At 41.1% G+C, this 23,399-nt stretch overlaps 1 protein-coding gene across 1 annotated transcript in view; it reads left to right on the top strand.

Annotated features, from left to right (window-relative positions):
• The first annotated feature begins 1,652 nt into the window (after nt 1-1,652).
• cdh8 (cadherin 8) overlaps nt 1,653-23,399 on the top strand; it is a 104,131-nt gene continuing 82,384 nt past the window's right edge. Inside the window, exons 1-2 of the mRNA XM_080884300.1 lie at nt 1,653-1,842; nt 3,832-4,358. Coding sequence (XP_080740426.1) covers nt 4,101-4,358 — 258 coding nt within the window. The 5' untranslated portion in view covers nt 1,653-1,842; nt 3,832-4,100. The remainder of the gene's footprint in view (nt 1,843-3,831; nt 4,359-23,399) is intronic.

Genomic DNA, 23,399 nt, shown 5'->3' with positions numbered 1-23,399 from the left:
TTAGTTAGTTTCAGATTCACCTGATGTCAGTGGAGCTGTTACCCTACCTTTGAAAGAACGTGCAATGAATAACGACAATGCAAGTTTTATGAAAGTGTATATTCTTGTATTAAACATGAATTAGGGCTTGCGCTTTGAAGTTTGACATCTTGTGTTAGGCAGTGTTTATGTGTGTGTGTGTGTGTGTGTGTGTGTGTGTGTGTGTGTGTGTGTGTGTGTGTGTGTGTGTGTGTGTGTGCGTGCGTGTGTGTGACAGAGAGAGGAAGATTAGACTGCATCTAAGAAATATTAGCTTCAGCTACTGTAATATGCCTTTTGGCTGTTTTATTTACTTTAAAGTTTGGAGTAATTTCTGTTTTTTAAATGCACAGCCCCTCCCAAGCAGTCATTCTTATACATTTATCTCTGTCCACACATATCTGCTACGCTTCAAGTGTCAGTCGGTGAAATCTTCATTCATATCGAGAAAGAGTAACATAGCTCAAGATTTACAGCCGTATGCATTATGCAGTAGGAGCTTTTAAAAAAGATGATTGGAGAATTCCCATCTGAAATGCAGCTGCAACATCAAAGCACGAGTGGGAGGAAAATTAAATGGTACAAAAAATATATAATGGTAGACTTGATGTCTTTGCTAATTGGGATGTCTGGCACTTGGGTCAAAAGGGCTCCACCAGGAAAAACCTAAGAGGAACAACTCTCGTGTGTTAAGGTAGTAAGGTGTAACAACTTCTTGTGTTGAAGTGATGGGAACGTGACTTATCATTGCAACAAAGAGGAGGCAAATAAGTGCTCAGTGGAAGGAAGTGAGTTTCACAAAGAGATTCGGGGAAAAAGACAGCAATACGACAGTATACTGACATTCTTTTCCCGCTGCGCTAATGAAGCCCCCCCATCCCCCGTGACTGCTGCTAGGTAGCTATACAAACACTAGAGGGCTCTCTATGTGGACAGCAGCACGGGCCTCTGTTGTCACTCATGCACTTTTCTGTACTCACACACACGCACATTCAGGCATGCAATGATGAGCGTGACCTTTTCACTAACAGTCTTAATGAAGACCTGTTTAACCTTTTCCTTTCTCCTTGTTTTCAAAAACTCTGGGATTTACGCCCTTTTTTATGCTTTTCGTTTCCTTTCTTTTTTTTTACACCAACTTTAGTTTCGAAAAATGTAAATAAATGTGACCATTGTATTCTGTGTTCTTTGCTTACCATTGCTTTCCATGGTAGCCCCGCAGTGTGTGTGTCCATCTGTTTATTGTTTAACCATATCAAATGGCATTGTAAATGAGCAACTCGGCTTCGTTTCACCGGTCGTCTGGCCTATTTAATTTCATTATTAACCCGGAGAACCGAAGGCCAACACATGCGTCACTTACTAAAAGAAAAAAAAAGAGAGAGTAGAGAAAACACACACACTGCGATAAGAACCGTTTTACCTGCACACATCTAGATAATACCTACAGCTGCAGCCGGCAATGTGAGACGATAACCTTTGCGCGTCCGTGCCTGGGCAGAGCGGCATGCATTCATTTGTGCGCCTGTTGACCCAACTCCTCATCAACCCAATGAGCGCAGTGGAGGGGAGGCTCTCTTCGCCACCGTGCATCTCTCCTCCATCTCTTCCTCACTTTTCCAGTCGGCCAGCAAGCCTGTAGGAGCTCTTAACTACAACACCAACACTGTCACTCCGCACTGACAAACTGCGGGAAGGATTTCTAGCCGTTTGACTCTCCGGCTTTTGCTTATTTATCCACCGCCTCGAATGAAATGCATTGGAGTTTCTGGCGTTTTAAGGGGAGAAATAATGCAGCACTGGAAAAGGATGCAAGTCTCACTGGTAAGTACAGCCCACCACCATAATATATAAACCTAACAGGTATTATTGAGGTAAATTGGTGTTTTGTGGAGAGGTTGAACAGGACTTCTTATAACCCCTTTCTCCAACGCGTGGCTTCAGCGCATTTTGCCGGGCTCGTTTACAGGAGCGAGGTGACTCGGAGCGACAGAGCAAGTCTACAGAGAGCTCAGCAACTTAGGCTACATCTTTTGTAATTCATGCTTCCGTCACCAGTATAAGCCGGTCGTGTATGTCTGAATGCTTTTTTTGTTTTGTTTTTTTGAATTCTTATGCACGTTTAATGCGATGACACGGAGTGACTGTCTCCTCAAAGGGTAAAACTTCAGATAGAGAGCAAATTTGGGTAATCGGGATACTGCCTCAGACTATTTTAAAGCCATGAAAGGCGAGTAGTAAGCTCAAACTTTGGGGGTTTATCCTTTCATTTTGCTCGTTGACTAGCAATTAAAATCTCCCTATGTGGGAATTTCCTACCTTGGACAGCTCTTCTTCTTCTTCGCCGCTCTGTTCGCGGCTGAGCTGTCTGGACCGGCTGCTTTCTGGCGGGGAGCTGTTCTGTCTTCTTGGTGCTGAAATCGCTTGCTCTGTCACGCACCACAGAGACTTAAAATGCCGAAGAAATTATGTCAGTGATTTAATGTGACTGATTTTTAAGTTGGCTACGATTTGGCATTTTACCAGTTTCACTTACTCTCTCATCTGTATACAATTCCGTTTTCCTTCTTCTTCTTCTTTAATCTTTTTTTTTTCTTAACCTGGTCCAGGATCTCTTAGTCTCCGGGTCGGTGTCACAGTAATTCGGATCTCTTCACACTTTGTTATAGTGCAGCTTCAGGTGGAATTCATCGTTACTGTCCTTCGGAATGGGACGCTGTAATCACACAGCATATGACCACAGTGAGATTCGGTGCATAGTAAAAGTTACCAAAACTAAGATTAAACCGCGCTGAAAGTAAGCCGTTCTGTGCTCCGGTAGCATCTCCACCTCCATCAGTTTTAGCTGAGGACAACTCAAAGCCAACCCTTTGTACCTGTGCCTGTTTTACCCTCTGATTTTGCATTCAGCTGAACACTGCCCGTCAGACTGAGCGAAGCATTTAAGGAGCCGAAACTGTTCTTGATTGAAGGGCAAAATTTACATTAATTTACTCACTTCTTCTATTATGTGTTCCTGTAACATCAGTCTGTTGTATCCAATTTTGTGTGTTTGTGTTTCTGTGTTTACGGAAACAACTTTATGTTCACGCTTATCAGAAAACAGCAGTTCAAGTGTAATATTGCACATTTGTTTCAGTGAGTAAACATGGCTTTAAATACCACAGCAATTATTTCATCTGGATTACTTGGATATCAGTGAGCTGCAGTGCTGTTGACATGGCTCACCTGCTGCCAGCTTCTCTATTTAAACCTGGTGCTATTGCATGCATGCACGCACCAATATCTAAGGAATATGACCGCAGGCTTTAACAATGCTTAACCCGAAATGTATTGTCAAAACATTAATCACAAGGAACGTGTAATTTCTCAAAATCTATCAGGATAATCCCCAGAACAACAGATTAAAGCAAAGCAACCTGATATTTCAGGATGAATAGCCTCAGAGTGGAGACATAACCATTTGTTCTGTTGTAGCAGAATAATATGAAAACAAGATTGGAGCAATGGGTCAGGCTGCTACAGATAGATCATTTGTAAAGATGAAGTGACATCCAGACTTCTTATCCTAAAATGAGAATTTATTTTCTTATTAAAAACATCTTTGTTGTATCATTTTGCTACTCTAGAAATATTTTTTCTTGCCTCTCATGCTATCTGTGTCATCTGATTTCTTCAAATGTTAATTTGACTCTGTTTTTTTAGTTTGCTTTTGTTTTTTTGTTTTTTCTGCCTCTCTCTGTCTTCATCATCTTCTGACAGCTCCCCACAAAACCAAGAGACAACTAACAAACTGTGATTTCTTCGTTGCAGGTCCCCCCCTCGGAATAATGCCAAATGGATGCTGTGCTAAGAGAGTTACCCCCTCACCAAATGCTATGGAGGTATGCCAAGGTGTGCAAGTGACCTTTACCACACCATGAATGCAAGCACTGCTGTTAAAGGAGGACACAAGTAACCTTTTCTTGTTATCTAACAAGGAGCGGTTGATCTGAAGAGAGGAGGGGGCAAACAACGCGGAGAGAAGAATCCCGTATAACAAACAAACAAACAAACAAACAAACAAAACACACAGCGACAGGATGCCAAAGCGGTCTGAGGAGATGCTCATGGATCTGTGGCTGTCCTTGCTGCTGGTGTGGATTACTTGTGTTCTGTCCGTGTCTATGACTCCTATCATAGGCCAGTCCAAAAGTACACAAACTGGTGGGTCCGCAGTGGTGGCGAGCGGTGTTGGCGAAGGACAAAGATTACTAAGCCGCGCCAAGAGAGGATGGGTTTGGAATCAAATGTTTGTGCTGGAGGAATTTTCTGGACCAGATCCAATTCTAGTTGGCAGGGTGAGTGCTGTGATTGTCAGCATTATATTAAGCTCGCTTATCATGTGGAAACATTAATTCGGCCATTTGAATGCTCCCTCCATTTTTTTGTTCTTCCCATGGGCAGTGGGAGGGTTGTGGTTGTCAAGGGGAAACAGAGATATGGGGACGAGAGCGGAAGGCAGCGAGAGAGGGTCAGAAAATGCTCATAGAAATAATTAAGCTCCCATCAAATAATGGTGGCACATTTCTTGCTGTTACATGTGGATGTTTTTGCAATCCAAGTTAGTCAGAAACAGAGAAACAAACACAACTGTTAGTTCTTAACTTTTACTTTTTTTGCAAAAAGTAAAGGTACACGATGAGACTGCAGTCCCTGATTTTTTTTTTCTTTTCATTTTAAAATGTTAGTGTTGTATTTTGACATGTAAATGCATTCTTTAGACACAGTTTATAGCATCGATAAAATCCTTTGAAATAATAGGTCTATTTTAGCACTGGTTACATTTTCCATTGCGGCTGTGTGATGGACAGAATTGCAGGCTAATCCTGCAGCTAAAGGCCACCTGCTCCCTGGCCTGTGTGGAAGTGTCAGGCAGGTTTCAGGGGAGGGGAAGGCTGCTGGCCAGCCCAGCCAAAGCAGCTTGTTCACAGCTCATTGCTGGGATTCACCTGGGGAGAGTAAGGCTGGCAGCCACGCTCACATCCCTCCCTCAGAATATCACCCAGCCACTCTGGCATGGGCAGGGATTCAGGCCATCAAGCATAATATTTGATCTTGTTCAGTCGTAGTTTTTGCAAACAGTTTATCACAGCTAATATTTGATAATTGGTTAGTATGTCTTTTTTGTTTGACTTTTTGCCGTTGCAGTGAGTTTAATTCTTTATTTCACTCCCTCTGTTATAACTGATGGCTGGACTGATGCAAAAAAGTTGTTTCTATTTTTTTTTTGTTTAAAAAAACAAAACAAAAAAACAAGGCAAGTGCATCATTTTATTCTCACTTTCCGTCTTTTTTTGTTCTTCGTTTATGCTGAGCGTAGTCATATGGCTGCATCAATTAAACATTTACCACCATGTGGGATTTGCACCTGTGTTTTCTAAATACCATGCTAACACAAAAATGCTGTTAAGTGATGCATTAATCTTTCAACCGTATCAATTAGGCAGCCACTGCTGAATTTAACAATGGCTGCTCATCGGAATTCTGAAACAAACAAACAGTAACGGATCCACATTTTCCATTCTTGAGCCTGGATTTCACAGGCTAGATGTTCAGTAGCTCACAGCTGCAACTGAACATTTCACACATCATCACCCAGACAGTTATATATCCACAGATATTTAGCCACATAAAACAAGTTTCTAAAAACAGAATAAAGTCAGCACCCTTTAATAAAGATAAATATGTGGATAACACGGTTGTGATTTCAGTTCCAAGCTTACACACACTTTTGCTTTGAATACTGTGCTGTGTGGCCCTGGCCAGAGTGTCAAATGTTCTGCACATTGTCAGCAGAGAATTGGTGGCACAAAATCAAGTTATGTTCTCGGTCATGAAGGATGTGTTCTCTCAAGGCCTCAGTTAATGCTTTGCAAAGTTGACTGTAGGATAGGTTAGTCATAGATATAAGCATCTTCCTGTTGAAGGACAGTGCAAGGATTGGGGTAGGGTTGGGGGGCAGCTCTGGGCAGAGAAAAAGGCAGCTAGCCTTTTTTTTTGTAAAGCGATGATGATGGGTAGCGTTCACTGCAAGGTTAAGTGCTCATGAGTATGCCTGGCAGAGCTAAGATAAGTCCTGTGTTAGACCAAGATGGCACTGCATCCCTTTAAGACTATAAATCTCTCTTCCTTTCTGTCTCCTTTTCTTCCCCTTTCCCAGTGTTTCTCGTGCTTAATTAAAAAATGAATCAAATGGGTGGGAGGTGTGATTCAAATGGGTCACAAAGCTCTCTGTGTATTTTGCACAATTTTCTCTGCTGTGTGAGGCCGCCTGTGTCTGCAGTTGCGGGATGGTTGTCAGCGAAGTCCAGGCCAAGACTGGACTCTTTCCATCCTATAGCTTTTTTTTTTTTTTTTTGCTGGTGCACTCTGATGACTATACAAATACTGGTAACAAGAGTAAGAGATTGTATTTGAGAGAAATTGTGCCATTGATTTTTAACTGTGTGTCAGCCACAGTGCTCTCTCCCAGCAGAGACTATTAGCATAAATGCAGGAAAGGAGGGGGAGGACAGGGAGGTGTGGAAGAGTGAGAAGGACGGCCATAAGGCGTGACAGCCCCCTTCCCTTTTGGTGTTCTTCTTCAGCGCATCGTTTCTCGACATTGTGATTCACTGAGCGGCGTGCTCGTCAACCCCCGTCAGTCCTGCTTGTGTCGCGGAAGCAGACATGCAGTACCTGTTAAAGTGAAGTCAGGGAGACAGCTGTGAAATCTTGTTGCTGTAGCTTAAAACGAACAGCGTTGGAAGGGATTTTAGGATTACTCATCATCAGCTAGGATGGTTCAGAAATATCCCATCATTAAGAACAGAGAGCTAGTTCATATGGACACATGTTTGCTCATCGATGACAATGAGTGGGAGATACCAATACCACTTGAGCGCGTAAAGACTCTTATGGAGACCACTGGAAACCAGGCAGAGGGTAATTTTGGGCAAAGCAGCTCTCGATTTACCATTGCATTATCACAATGGTGAAAAATAGCTTTTATTTTAGTATAAAAAAGAGTATTGTAGTCGAATTTCGGACTTTTTTTTCTGCGTTTCTGTACAATGCCTGGCAAGGCATTAGCCATGTTTACCAACCATTTTGCATCTTTAATCAGAGCAATTTCAATTATTCAAACATACAACAAAGAAACTCAATTACACCAGGCCATTAAAGGCAAAACATTTCCTTAGAACAAAAGACAAACACTGAACAAATTGCTGTGTTTGCACCAAAGAGATATCAGAATGTGTTTTCTTTGTAGTGCAAGGCAGATTGATGGCAGTTTATGAAGGAACAATCTCACAGTCTCAGATTTAACTCTTAGCTTTACTTCCAGGCAATCATTTAGCATACGGTGTAGTATTGCTAATGATGGATTCCAGGGCTGAGTTGTACTCAAAATGTGTTAAACTGAGTGATCCCTCATCCTATTGTCTAGCACTTTTATTCACCACAGGACTGAATGCGTTTTGTGTTTTTTTCACAAAGAGAATAATGGACCATTAATATTCATCAATTCAGGTGAAACTATAAGATTGCCAAGAGTGACAGTGATGCAGAAAGAAAAATCTGGCTTTGATTACCGATTCAGCAAAGACAACAGATGAATCTCTACAAAAAAAAGAAGAAAAGAAAATGCTTTGTCTTTCTTCACATAGGTTCTTGGGGAAGAAAATGCAAGCTTTATTCTTCCAAACAAGCTGTTTGACAGAACTCCCAACGAGAAGAGCCAGAGCACTATCAGATTGGTGGTGTAATATAAGTCTGCTGGGTGTTTTGCTGGAAGCTAAGGTGATATTCTGTAGCTCTGTTCCCCCCTAAAATTGAAGACCTTTTTTCTTGTACTGACTTGTGTGAAATGGTTCAATCTTCCGTTCTTGTTTTCCCCTTCAGATGTACGTTCAGGTGAAACTGAAAGATCACAGCTTGAACCCATCCGCGTGTTCCTTGGAAAAAATGTGTCCCCAGTATGTGTTTATTTATTTCTTGAATTTTGTATTTGAAAAGGTAAAATTCCCATCACTTCACATGATATCAGAAGAGAATGTTATTTTTTTCAGTCTGTTTATTGTCTCAGTCTGGACCTGAATAGATTACGATTAGCTAGCACAGTTTTTCGAATTCGGTTCAGATCTTTTTGTTACTTTCTGTGCTTTGGACTGCTATTACAAGATGTGGCATATCACTCTATAAATACTGATGCAAGCTACTTTTGCTCAGCTGGATTGCCTCTCTCAGTCTCTGTCCCCCACTTCTACCTCCACCTCTTTCTCCTTCTTTCTCTCTGTGAAGGGGTGATTATGGAGAGAGTGGCTCTTGAGCCCAAGTAAGCTTGCCTCTGGGGCTGATGGGGTGTGGTACAATGACATTGTTAAAATTTCTCAGAGTGTTTGGCTTTGGCGATGTGAAGCAGTGAGGCAAAGCTAAGGCGAGATTGAGTCCTGAATACAGCTGCCAGAGAAACCTCAGACTCCCTGGTCCCGCTAAAGGCGCCACTGTTGCCGCTCGAGCAGATCAAAGGTTGAGCTTGCTCCTTGACTCAGTAGTGCCGATTTGGCCTGACGTTAATGAGGATCGCCCACCTTTATCTGAATTTACTCTGGCTCCAACTGTTGAACGGATATCTGGCTATGTCCTTGATTGATGGATGAGGAGTGGGAGTTAATGAGAATATTAGCCGATTTATTGCCAGTGATTGATAGCCATTATGACACATAAATTATAAGCATTGGCTCAGATATAATTAATTCTGAAATATAGCCCAAATTAGACACAGGTTCCAGTGCCATAGTGAGAGGGTTGAATAAAAAAAGCTGTCACCAAATCCAGAAAAGGAAAGCCCATCAATGTTTGTTGGACTTCTTTCCATTCCATTTGGTTTCTCACACCCACAACAGCTCCTGGAATACAGCTCTGTAATCTCTCTTCAGGCAGCACCACACAGATCCACATTGAGCTACAGCTCCTCTGTCTTCCAGCTCTTAGGTCTCCATTCCCTTTTCATTTGCAGTTTAGAGAAAAAAGCAACCCCCCCCCCCCCCCCCCATTCCCTTAAAAAACAAACAAACAAACAAACATTAAAAACACTCTAACATATCCCTGTCCACTACTTCCTGCACCTTCCCCTGCCCTGTTACCACACTCTCCTCTTTCCCTGTGTGCCTCACCTGTACAGTACATCACTAATGCCAGCAGGGCCATTATATCAATGGGCCATGGTCACCCCCCCCCTTCCTTTTTTCCAATCTCTCTCTCTGTCTGTCCCTCTCAGTCTGTAATAAAATACTGGGCCCAGTGATGGCTCTGATAGAGCTGTGGGATCACATTAGTGTTGCCCTCGAAGAGCTTGACAGGTTGTCTATGGCTTTGTATTGTCATCCTGGTTCCCATTAACAAGCTGCATATGTGTATGTGCATGCGTGTGTTGTACTCCAGTCCATTCAGGAGTGTTGAGACAGACTAAAATGAGATGAGCGGACACCAGCTTGGATGGAGTATATTTAGACATTAGGGTTATGTGTGCAAGAGTAAATACAGTGTGTCCACGAAGCTTTATAGCTGGTCTATCTTAGCAAACATTTGCTGGGTTTTCACTGTGGTCATATTTCTGAAAGATTTCTCTCTAAACTGCACGATATGTGCTTTGAGCAGAAATTGCAGGTTGAAATCTACAGTGTTTCAAATTTCCAGGTGATCTCATCCTCACTGGCCTGATTACCTTTCCAGTGTACTGACAGTGCTTGTAGCTTAAATGTTATTGCCAAGAATTTTATTTTTACCAGCATGTCATTTAGTATAAGTATGATATGCCATATTTAAAAATATCACTGATTTCATTTCCCCCTTTATGTGTTTTTAAACACGCACACACTCACACACACCTCACAACCAGACTTCCACAGATCACAATTTCCTGCTTCTCCTCTCACATACAGCCACTGCTTACATACAATTACACACTATATTTCCTCCTTGTGTATTTTCTTATGGGAGCTGAAATAATGTTTCAGTTCAGTGTATCATAGGGGATGCACCTCGTCCGCCATCCCTGGAAGCTCTCTTGTGTACATGCATCAGCTGCAATAATAATTTAACAGGAAAGCACATCCATTCACATGGCTTCAGAGTCCCTGAGCAAAGTAACAAGCTTGCTGCTATCACTCACATCTGTGGCTCAGCATGATTAAATCCATGTTGTACAGTGAGTAGCTCATGTGGGGGCCACTTTTCCGAGTTTCTGCATCAGTACTAATTCATAACAAATGGTCCCTTTATGGTTTCACCTTGGACTGCATTGCTGCGATTAGCTTGCTCCCATGTCACTGTTTGTCAGTCAACAGTGTCGAACTCTTCCAGCTATAATCCAGAGAAACACTATCCTCTCATTAAGTCCGAATCTTAACTACCCCAGCCCTCTTTTAACTGCCTTCCCTCCCCTCAGCTCTCATCTCCTCCTGCTTCCCTCACTCTCCCTGGCTCACCGGGCTTGGCCTGTGCTGGCTGTGCGGAGGTGGAGCGCTTAGTGGGCTAAATCATCTGGCACTCTGCCTTGAACTTTGCTCTAACTAATTTATAGGAATTAAAGCGGTTCACCTCACAGGCTTGGCTGATGCATTGTTTTGTCTAAATTAGCCATGTTTCTTTTAAAAATGGGCTCAATTTTGCTTTGTTTGATTACATCTTTTTTTTCATCAAGAGTTAAATTTAACAGACTCGAGTTTTGTCTTTGCTGAAAAGTTTGTTGATTTCTTAGGCAAAATATTATGCGCAGCTAAATTAGGCAACAAGTTATCTGAATGACGTTGGACATTCTGCATACTTATAAATATGGATTGTGTTTTCAAGTCAAATCGCTGGCCAAGCATTAGTAGCAGTAAATGAGGTTACAATTATTCAAATCTGATTTTTCAGATGAACAGATTATGAATATCTGAAACCTGCTAATTGGCCCTTGCCTCTGCCATAGTCTTTTGTGGGCATAAGGCACAGAACCAGCAGTAGTAGCTAAAGATGCTTGCTTCCATGCCAGTGTGCTCTTGTGGGCTGGATGTTTGGCTCAACTCCCCAGGAAGCTCCTCTCCTATGGACAGATCCCAGCGTATGTGAAACGCTGCAGGCAGCTGCAGGCGGCTTATCCCTGCGCCTCTGCTGCCATGCACGTCCCATCAGCCAAACTGGGACTGCCGGAGTAATCTTGTTAAGAATGGATGTTGTTATTGTGTGACTGGCTGTGCATTTGGCTTCACGGTTAGCTGGGAGCACACGTGGGCTGGAGCAGGAGAGACAATGGGGAAGGAGTTCTGGATCAGTTGGAGGGTGAGTGCCTATTTCTGGCACTTAAAAGATGACAGTCCTCAACATTTTTCCTCTGCTTCCTTACTGGCACACCTTGGCTTCCCTCCTATTTCTTCCCTAGCTAGTCCCTAGCCCCCTCCTCACCTGCCTCATGCAATATAAAAACAAAGTGGCCTTAGTAAACAGTGGGTGTGACATTTACTTGAAGATTGGTGTCTTCACCTATAACGGGTGTTAAAGATGATGATTATCATTACTGCTGAGTTGAAGGCTCGGGGTTGCTCACCTCAATCACGAATGTGACAATAAAAGAAAACACACACACATACATAAGGAGAATTGGCGGCGCCATCCTTTGTGCTTGCTTCTGCCTTAATGCAACCACTCCTGACTCGGGTATCTGGGTGCCAACAGACTGTGGCTTTGACCTTTCTCACAAATGAATTATTTTGGTTTAATGATCCTTTCTGCAGAAAGAACAAAAAGATAGCTGAAATAATAGCCAAGGGAGGCGACAGAGAACGTAAAAGGGCAGCACCCACACACCCGCCATACTTTACTACCCAACCTTACTTGCATTCTACCTGTGAATACACCTGTATCCCTTCAATAATCCTTCTTCCTAGTGTTTGTGTCTCCAAGGTGCATGCGATACAGCTAGCCTGTGTCTTATAAATCAACTAACTTCAAGAAAAAAAAGTATATGTATATGTAAGAAGCAGGTGGCGATGATGGAAACACATGCGTCTTTGTGTGTGTGAAAGTGACACTTTGGATAGTTCCCCCTCCTCTGATGTTTGATTAAGTCTTCTTTTTTCTGTCAGATCAGAAAAGGGGGTGGGATGTGAAGAGGAAGGGGGGATGGAGTGTGTGTGTGTGTGTGTGTGGGGGGGGGGGGGGGGGGCTGCATGAAAAATTCAAAACGTTATAATATAAAATCCAGATGAATCATGAATGCTTAATGGGAATCAGGGCCGAGCATGCAGGATGTTGAAAGTGTTCTCAAAGATTCCTGGTGTATGTGTGTCTACTATTGGAGCATGCACAACGAGGGACACGGCATGTTACGTTGCCTCTCTCAGCTGCTCTCTGCTCTCGATGGCAACAAAATGATGTGCTGAGGGACACCGAATAGAGGATGCCAGAAACATGTGAAAAGCTTTTAGGGGCTATAGGCCGTCTGTTACTGAAGTCTGGCTAATTGCCTTTATCCTAGCGGTAAATGCTTGTTGTTCTGCTTGTGGAGCGGACATGCACCAATGGTCTATCTGATGAAATATTAAAAAATCTTCACCAATGCGTGGTCTTCTCTATTGTGGTTTAATGAAATGCAAAGTTCCAAGAAAAACTGCTGCTATTATGAATAATAGAACATCCAATTAGTGTAACATCATCGTAAATGAGTTTGATGAAAGACTGGACTTATGTAATGTTGGAGGAGGGTGAACATTTAGTTAAGTTATCAAAGCGTTTAAATGTAGTATCATTGCAGAGGTTGATTACTTATGGCTTAATGGTGATGTCATACATGAATAAACACGAGTATTTCTTTTGGTTAAAGCTAATAAGGATGATTTCACAGACAAACTGATGTTTGAATTCTTTACTTTTATTTTGTTGTTTGTTTTTTGGTTTTACACAAAAAGGTTGGAACCATTTTTGTACATAAATGTAGAAACAGCACTGAGAGCCCAAGCACTCAAGTGATATCTGAAAGCCAGAGTTATTTTCTATGGTAAGCTAGTGATTGAAAAATGTTGTGTTACATGAATGTTGACATAAGACTCTCAAGAAGCTCTCAAAAGCCGGTTATCTAATATTGCCCCGAAGGCTGGACTACCAACTGGGTTATTGCCCTCAGCCTCCAGACCCAGAGCCCTGGGTTTAGTCTACTTCATTTATGTTCGTGTAATTTCTTTAACTGCAAATTTGTTACAAATTTGTAACTTTGATGAAGAGTATGAACTATTACATCATCACAGACCTCACGGCACCACTTGTGCAATCTTGTTCAGAGACCTTATTTAATTTATTTAGTAATGAACTCATTTGTCCTAATGATGTTTCAAATCAAATTGCTTTATTTTTTTTCCTGTTTCTGCAATTAACACACAGAAAACATCTCACAAGGTTACATTATTTCTTTAGTGATGCATTATATGTGTCTTGTACTTCTATGATGACATTAATCATTTTTAAAAATGCATTGTTCACTGTGTAAAATTAGTAATAAATGGCCTAATTTACATATTCAAGAAATCTGGCAAATGTTCACAATTTGTGGCATTTTTAATTACTTGAAGTGGATGGATTACTTACCAAGTTGTTTCTTTGTCAGATCAAGAGTGCCGGTTGGTTTCTGGGTAACAAAGAAAAAAGATAAAGTGAAATAATTAGTAGTTTCAGCACAAGCCAACAAGAATCTTTATGCCCTTGGGCACCTTAAGAGGTTAATTCAGCCATAGTTCCTTCTCATTCAGCATTACAGTAATATCATAAAGAAGATTGATTGTTTCACTCACTTCTTGATTAGATTTAGGCATCATGAGATACTTGAGAACAAAAATCATGGTTTTGGTAAATATTCACAATGTCAGTTGTCATGTTAAAAGGGAACTTCTGATTTAATGCCCAAGTGTGAGCATGTGATGAGCTCAAAGTAAGAGCAGCATTGTCTATCCCACATTATGCAAAGGGGGTGTCTTTAATTTTTTGTCCTGTTACCTCAGTCGTACTGGCTGCATCAAAGGAGTTGGTGCTTTGATTTCTGCTTCCTGTGGCCTGCATGTCAGAGTCCTCGGATAAGATACATGATAAGGAAAGTGCTGCATGTATACAGTAAAATTATTGTGTGTGTGTGTGTGTGTGTCCGTGTGTGTGTGAACAGATGAATGGAGCTTGTAGTGTAAAGCAATTTGAGTAATCAATAAAGCCCTATATAGATGCAGTTATTTTTATTTGTACGTTACCCTGTAATTGAATCCTTACACAGAGGAACAAATGAAGTGTTCAAATGTCAAATAGCTGATGGGACTGAGAACTGGTAACAATTTCAGCCCACTAGCAGGGTTAGCAGACTGTGTGGTCAGTGAAACTGAAGCAAAATTAGCTTTACTGGTCACCCACACAGAATTTGTACATATCAAATGACTGAATATTACAAAGCACAACCAACAGTGTATGCACTCTGGAGACTTTGTTTGTCTGTAGGCAACAAAAGCATGCTATATTATCTAAATATAGCATGATATATCTAAAATATCTAAAAGTAAAATTAAGGAATTTAATATTTTATACTGAGTTCTTATTTACATATGGCACTTTAAATGTTGGTAATTGTATACCAATGCAGAACCAATATGTCTTACAAACAGCTTGGAGCCATATGGGGCTTGGAGCCTGCCCCAGTACGCATTGGGCAAGAGGTGATAGTTTGGCACTATTACAGGTTGCCAATCCATCACAGTCGAACACACAAACTCTCTCACACACATAACACATTCACACCTACAGGCAATTTAGAATTTCCAGTTCACCCAACATACATCTGTGAGTGGAGCAAAGTCAAAGATGCATAGCAATTCAACTTCTGATGCTATCTTTTAGAATTACATTTTGGAAATTATAATTTACAACAAAAGAAAACAAAGAAGAAAAGAAAAGTAGATAAGCTTTTTTCACATTTGTCATTAATAATTGTATTTGAGTAATACATTGAACCAAATGCATCCAAAAAATGTAGCAGCATCAATAACATAGTATGCTTTGTGGAAATTCTTTGCAAGCATTGAAGAGTGAGACTAGAAAGTGCAAAGATGCTTTAAAGGTAACAAAATCAAAGAGCTGTGTCTTAGAGGGAACCCCCCCCCCCCTCCTCCTGAGATGTCTCTCCTCGACACCAAGAAAAAGAACCCTTTGCCAAATGGCACAGTGCCCTTTTTATGTTACTTTCTCTGCTTTATTCACGTCACGAAACCGCATTTCTGCTGTTAGCTGATGAAGACAATGAACAGCTGTGGTGAAGCAGCAATATTTTAATGCCTCCACAGATCTTTGAATGGTTTGTCATTGGGGGAAACGACCTGGGCCAACCCCAAAATCATTGTAGCCTCCATCTGGATGGAAGCAGTCACACAGGTCCTCGTTTCTCTCCATCTCAATCTGTGCAGCCCTCTCAATGTTTACAGAAGCTGGGCCTGCTTGAACCACCACTTGCCAAGATGTGGCATGTTTATCAGCGTCACTCTCTGCACACAGTTACACGCAGACACATAAACACAGATGCACATGCAAACACAAACACAAACACACATTGTCTATGTGTCTCGTTGAGTGGCCAGATAAGAAAAACATGACATTATCTTTTTGGTGTGCCCGTGTACCAATGCATGCCCACTCACACAAGCACGTTTCTGTCCATGTGTGAACACACTTAATGTGTATACTGTCAAAATGCTAATGCCATATCTGCCTTGATGACCTTCTCTTCTTTGTTGATGCCCAGTGTTTTTATAAATACTGTGCTGATATCCTGGGATGTGTAATTACCGCACTGCAGCAACACACTGCCTCTTTATTAGTTTTCTGACAATGGCCTTCCTCATCACTGCTGAGCACTCTGTGTATGTGTGTGTTTTAGTGTGTGACAGGGTATTCTGTTGTCCTGTTTGCACAGCTGAATCCTATAGTACACTAGCAGTTCTCGTGCTGCTGCTCTGTGGTTTAAGTGTGTGATGTTGCTTCTATTTATATGTCAGTGTAGCTCAACAATAGTCATAATATCCATAATATCCCATTTCTTATCCAGTTATTCATCTACAGGAGCTTCTTAGAAATTATCTCTGGGGATTCATAAATGGATCATATCCAGTCCAACACACAGATGAAAATAGGATGGAGGGATTTAACTGAGCAGATGTGTGAGTGTGCGGCATTGCTTCAACAAATACCACATCGGATCAAGATAGGATTCGGATCAGGTTTTATCAACACAAAATGTGTGCTAACATTTACAATGCAAAAATAGAAGTGGGTTTCCTGTCTTTGTTGCATCACTGGTGCGTAGGGAAAATGCATGTCAAAAAGGTCTATGTGAATACGTAATGGGATCTTGGTCTGCACTGGCTCGGCATTTGTCGATAAGGATCACACTCCCCAGGTTCGACCCAGGGGATTAGGGCAGAGGCTGTTTGATCTTAGCGGTTTTGCATAAAAATCACAAGTCTCCAGAATCCTGTAGCAAAGGAGCTGAGTTAGCTAATTGGGGGGGAGTGGGGTGCTGCTACATGCTGGGTTGGACTTCATGTGGTGTCCTCAAGATGCCTTTGACAATGCTGCAATTACTGTAAACTCAGAGTGCTGTGTTAATGACGATTTCAAAGTAGAGGAGACTAGGGGGTATTTTGGGTCATGAGGCAATTTACACATTGTAACAATGCTTTTAAATATAGCTAACAAACTATCTCAATACTGCAGATGTGTAAGCACAAATAACAACTTGTCCCAATCAGACAGGAAACTAAACATATCCATCATCAAATAAAAGCTGTGGTCAGCCGCAGCGTATCAGAGCGTATCCTGCTCTAAAACTGCATTCAGGGTCCCCTGCGTCCACATCGGATCCACATGTGCCTAAGCAGCCAACACAGCAAAAGCAGAGGGGGTGTGCCAGTTACGGAACATAATTGCTACTAATGACCATTAAGAGTTTGGTTTTCATCCTCCGGGGACTGCAGAAAAGGCCTTCTGTCTTATCAGTTGATTAGAAACAAATAGAGGGGGCCGGATCCTGCATATTAAGTAAACAGGGGGCTAAAATGGTGTTACTCTATCAGGAGAAAGCTTAATGGAGTTGCTGGTAGCTCATCCTCTGCTAATGTGTCAGCAAATGGACAGCTACTCAGAAACCCCCGATCCACTTGTCAAATATTGGTAGCAGTTTGGAGTTTTTTTTCTCCTGCCAGTTGAAACTGTATCTGAAAATAACTAAACAGCAACAAAAAAATAATTCCATCAGCTGCGTCTTAGAGTTTAGTTTCCTGCTTCTAACAGTGAAATGCTGTAGACCTTTGCGCTGCTCTGTAGTAAAGACACTTATGTTTTTCCAGCAGCAGTGCTGGTATCCAACTGTCAGCGATGGCAGCAAAGTTGTTTTTTCCTCTCAGAGGATTCATTTGCATTATGCAAATGAACAATTGATATGGATCTTCTCCCCTCCGATGAACATTTTGCACAGCAATTTGCCAAGCAAGTAATTACTTATTGACAGAATGATATTACACAGGAAATTGTTGTATAAAATGGCAAACTCATCTCATTGAAATGGTGGCAAAAATAATAAGAATAAGAATAATAAAATTAGAAGTCATCAGTTAAATGGACATGAGTTATGGGGGCTTGCACTCATCACAGCTCTTAGTGCGCTCACTTCACTGCCACCTGTGGTTGCACTCTGGGCTCGTGGCTTTGCATTTTAATTAATTCCAAACATTATTAAGGATACAAATTCACTGTCTCACTCGACTGCACTACGCAATGTAGTTGAGCTGCAGGAATATCAGCAATTATCCATATAGTGATGGAATATTTATGCTGTGTTTGTGTACCCTGCATGTCATATTGTGTTCTACCTGCTGATAACACTTTCTTTTTTACTTGTTGTAACATGCTAAAACTGGAGAAATGCAAAATATTTGAAAGTGAATAACAACTCTCAGAATGTGCATATGAAAAAGTTAAAATGAGACTTTTCAACTCTTAGTCACACCTACCTCTTTTTTTGGCAGGGGGCATTTTCTCCTGTTAAAATATAAATCAAAGACTGGCTTCAAAAACTATGAATATGTCCATATATCTGATATTGTTTTTTAAGGTTAGTGTAATATCAGCTCTGAGGGAACGTCGAAGCATTCATCAACAGAGAGCATTTGAACACTGTGACCTTTGATAACCTTGGTTGGAAAAAAAACGCTTCACAAAGCGAGTAAGGAGGGCTCTCTGGTCAGCAGGACAAACTCAGACTTCTTTTTAATCACCTAATTCATAAGGACCATTTATATTTCCTTTTTTCTGTTTCCACCTTTGCCGCAGAAAGAAATTATTTTTTCAATGCGCTTGTGTCAGCGCCATTCCAGCTCTAATATCGAGCATCCCGAGAGATTGGCACCTGGAGGAAAACAGAGAGGGAAAAAGAAAAAAAGAGGGCCAGTGTGCAGCTGCATTTTCTTCCTCAGTAATCAAATCCCTCAAAAGGGGTCCATTTTTCTTCATCTCCCCAGGTCCATAGGACCTTTAAACAGAGCAAGGCACCAAAAGAAGGCGCCATAGAACACAATTATAATTCCAATATAGTCTTGTAAAGAAAATGTAAACAGATAGCCAGGCTGCAAAGCTGCCCCCATTTTCCCAGAAGACTGGTAATAAAGTAGAAAAGATGTAATACTGGAAGAGGCTTTTTACCCCCTGTCCTTTTCTCACTCCAGAAATTGAAAAGTGTGGCTCTCTGCAGTGGTGCTAGTAGAAGAAGGGATGCTCCGAGATTTATGAGAGATTTAAAGGGGAGACAGAACCGGGGTAGATTTTACCAGAGGCGTTAATGTGGTTTTGCAAATGAACTTTAATGCATGAGTATTGATAAGAATAAATGCTGCTATGCAGCACTAGCAGAATGGTTTTTTCTAGTACAGTAACTGCATGTTTTGTCACAAGCTTAATTTCAGAACCCTCCAGACTCTGACAGGGGACACAAACAAGCCAACATCCCCTCCAGAAGTCTGAACAAGAGCAAATTGGTGGCAAATTTTGATTTGTAAGAGTGTGCAGCTTTCCTATTGGCAAATCTTGAATTCTCAGAGCGAGACATTTTTATCCCTTCCTATACAGTAGTTTCCCCCACTCGTGAATATTCTGTTTGTTGTGTGATGTCTTGGGGGTAGTGTTTGTTTTATGCCTGGTTTTGTTTTTTCTCCAGTTTATTCTCCAATCATTGGAATGCAGAGAAAAACAGCAATAGGCTACTTATGATAATTTCCTGGCAGCGGTTGCAACTGTTCTAATAATTATTACTGGTACTGGAAGCTGCTGGGGCACACAGCTCAGGGGTTTGTACATGTGTGTGCACGTACCAGGGACCAGTGTCTTTGTGTTGGACTCGTTCAGAGCAGTCCTCAAACTTGAAATCATCCATCATTTATACTTCAGTAACAGTCATGTAAGGTCAGGAATGTTCAGTCAGTAAAACAAGCTGGATGCTTAGACAGTGTTGCTGGATTTTCAGCTGTTTTAGGAAAAGTCTATTCTTATTATGCAAAAGAGGAGATGGCCGACATCTGCTGCCGCTCTTTGCCATATGGGCTGTTTGGTAAGATCCAGTGACGTGACCTTTAGCATTTCAGTGTGAATCCAGTCTTGTAGAGTTACTCACTTTGCCTGAGAGAAAATAGGCTCCAAGAGTTGTTTAGTGGGATGAATGTGTGGCTATGCAGTTTCCCACCAAGTGTAAATCACAGAGAGAAAGAGAAAGGCATGGATGCTTGTTCTTGTGAGAGTGTGTATGTATGAATATCCATGTACTTTCCTGTGTGTGTGTGTGTGTGTGTGTGTGTGTGTGTCTGTGCCGATCTCAGTCCGGGCCAAGAAACAGTAAGGCCCGGCAGGCTGGGAATGAGTGGAGAAGGGGGGTGTGACAGTTTTGTGTGAGAAGGGGAAATGGCATGGTGCTAGTGAAGCTAGTCATCCGTCTGCTGTGACACCCAGCATGCATGGGAGATGTCCCCAGGACTCGGCAAAGGCAGAGGAAGTGTGGTCTTACAGAAGAGTAGGAAGTGTCATTCTCTCTGTAAGTGTCAATGTCTCTGGTTCGTTGTCTTTCTGTTACACATGGCCACCATATTCCTGATTAAGATTTTCTGTCACATTCTAAATGTCCAGCCACTTTATTGTAAAAACATTTATAACCTGCTGCACCCTGGACTACTCCCCAGGCCTATGAAATACATATCCATGAAATATATCGTCAGCCGTGACACTAAGTCTTATGAATGAAAGGACTGAAGGGTCCAGTTTGCTGCTTATTCTTAGATGTTAGGAACTATCACCACTTTTGCCACACCAGTTTTTCTTGCTGTGGGGAAATATACATATTTTTGCTTATAATATGTCCAAAATTCTGATTCCTGTCTCCCGAGGACCCAACCAATTCTTTTAAGTGTTCTATTTCATTGGATTAAGGAAAATATATTCCACAACAAATTAGCTCTTCATGACATACAAAGTTTAATATATCTCAATTCACATTTTCAGTAAATAGAACTTTTAATGGACTTTTATTTTTAATGATGGCAGCATTTTGAAGGGAGTATTCAATTGCTTGTGAATCCTTGTGAGGCAGTAAACACTACACAAACATGATCATTCTAACTATTGAAGAGTGAAGGATAGCTCACATTGAGAACACTTGTATAGATTAGTTTTTCAGATGAGAAACATAGGAAAGGAACAGAAGGATGAAGGTCCATGCTGGAAAAGCGTTGAGGATGTTGCCCTGTGTATCTGAGGACACTGCTCATAGAAATAAAGGTTTTACACTAATTGAATGTGCTTTTTATAAAGGGGGGTATTTGTATTTGGTTTTTGTTCACTCATACGTCCGTGGGCTTCCAAAACACACTATATATGTATCACTAACAGAACAAATAAGACAACAAAAGATTAGAAGAAAATAGTCTTAGGCCTTAGTACAAAGAATAACTCACATGGTCCGTAATAGGTCTTAAAATTAAGTACAACCTAATTTTTACCTTATAAGCACAACCTCGGATGACCAACACCATATGACATGTTACACTGTGCCATTATTTACTTAACAAAAATGACTTTCACTTCCATAGAAGGGAAGTGGCAGGCAGGTGCTGATAATCACATGCACTTCATTAACGAATTATCAGAGTGACCGCCTCTAGAAAAGCAGTAGTAGTTTGGAAAGATGGGAAATGATGTCAGCAATGATCTCAAAAAAGCAACTGTTGCTTCTCATCAATCTGGGAAGGGTTATAACACCATTTCCAAGTCCTTCATTCTACAGAGAGATTATTCACAAGTAGAAAATGTTTAGGACAGCTATCAATCTTCCCAGGAGTGGATAACGCAGCAAATTGACCCCATGGTCTGAGCATGCAACCTCCAAAAAACCACAAGAGCTAAATCTCAGGGTCTACAGGCCTCAATTAGCATGTTAAATATTAATGTCCATGATAGTAAAAATCGAAATTAAATGAAGAATAATAGCTTATTTGGAAAAGTTGCCAGGATAAATTCTCTTTTCTCTGAAAAGAACATGGCAGCACAGGTTAGCTTTGCAAAATTTCATCTAAACAAACAAAGACTTGTGATGTTCTTTGGACAGATCAGAGCAGAGTGGTGATGTTTGGCTGTAATGCACAGTGTCATGACATATCGGCACAAACACAAACACCTCATTGCAGCTGTAAGCACAGTGGTGGGGGATGATGATTTGGGCTTGTTTTGTAGCCACGGGACCTTTGCACCTTGCAGTCATTGAGTTGACCATGAACTGCTCTGTGTATCAAAGTATTCTAGAGTCAGATGTGAAACCAAATCAACAACAGAATGACTGGATGAAAAAAAGAAAAGAATCGTGGTTTTGGAATGACCCCTTCAAAGTCCAGACCTCGAACTGATTGAAATGCTGTGCCAGGAGAGAGAGCCGTGCATAGATTAATACACATAAACTCCAATGAACTGAAGTAATGTAAAGAAGAGTGGGTCAAAGTTCTTTAAAATGTGAGAGGCCGATAAAGTCATACAGAAAATCATTACTTGACCTTACTACTTTTAAAGGTGTTTCTACAGGCTACTAAATCACGAGGTGTACTTTTAACACCACTAACTGCTAACGACAAGATTATTTGCATTTACTTTATTTATTTACTTTTAGTTTCTCTTTTTAGACTTTATGTGTGCTTTCTTCTTACCTTCATTGCATATATTTGGAAATCAATACTTGTTTATTTATGCACTTTACCATTGAAGTCATGGATATATCTTTTTTTGCTGAGACAAAAGTCTTTAAAAATCATGAGAGACCAGTGTCAGGTACAAAACAAAATCTTAAAAATAGAAGTCCTGCCTTTAAAAAATACACCAGTAATGGTGGAAAAATGCAGTTGAGGAATTAAAATATTTAAATTTAAATATATCTGGTATATACATATACACACACATATTATATATACACAAATATTTAAATAGTAATACTGAATACACTAGAATCTATCAGAAGAGATACAAGTTGCACTTGTTCTTTCAGTAATGATCTGCTTGGTTCAAGATAAATAATTCTTCTTCTATGAATAATTTTAACTCATTTAATGTTTTTAGAAGAACAACCTATTACCTTCAGTATCACGTTTCTCGCAGGGCTGACCCAGTTGGGAGAGCGAGGGAGACAAAGAGAGACGGTGGGATTGAGAGGGGGGCCAAGGTTGCTGGGATTTTAATGGCTCCTGTCTGCCAAGTGTGGTCATGAGCCTCCAGTGTACAGACAAGTCCTAATCAAAAGTCTCATACCGTGTGAGTGACAGCATCAAAGTGCATCTGCACACTGAAGTGAATTCTCCCAACTTTCTGATTTCTTCACAATTAAAGTGTATACACGAATGGAAATGCACGCTGTGATGATTTCCTCCGCCTTATTTTTTTCAACCCTCTCTTTCTATTTCCTCTATCGCATCGTAAACAACTCAAGCGCTTCTCCCGTTTGCCTGCTATGTTTGTGTACATTATTTCCCAACCCTCAGGAGGCCCAGGGGAGGAGATGGAGAATTAAAAAGGGAGAGGAAGAGCTGAGGGGTGAAAATGCAGAAAAGACACACAGAGAAACTGAGAGGAAGACGAAGAGAGGCAGTCAAAGCTAAGAGAATGTGAGAGGGCTGTATTTTCACACTATTACTGTTTGAAGAACATTTTAGCACCCTGAGAAACTACGCTACCTCCCAAAAAAAGATGTGCTACTGCATAAAAACATCTTTCTGGAA

The sequence above is a fragment of the Rhamphochromis sp. 'chilingali' genome (assembly GCF_963969265.1).
Source record: "Rhamphochromis sp. 'chilingali' genome assembly, chromosome: 6".
In the NCBI taxonomy this organism is placed as follows: Eukaryota; Metazoa; Chordata; class Actinopteri; order Cichliformes; family Cichlidae; genus Rhamphochromis; species Rhamphochromis sp. 'chilingali'.
Note: the sequence above shows the minus strand (reverse complement) of the source record. Positions and strands in the feature narration are given on the sequence as shown.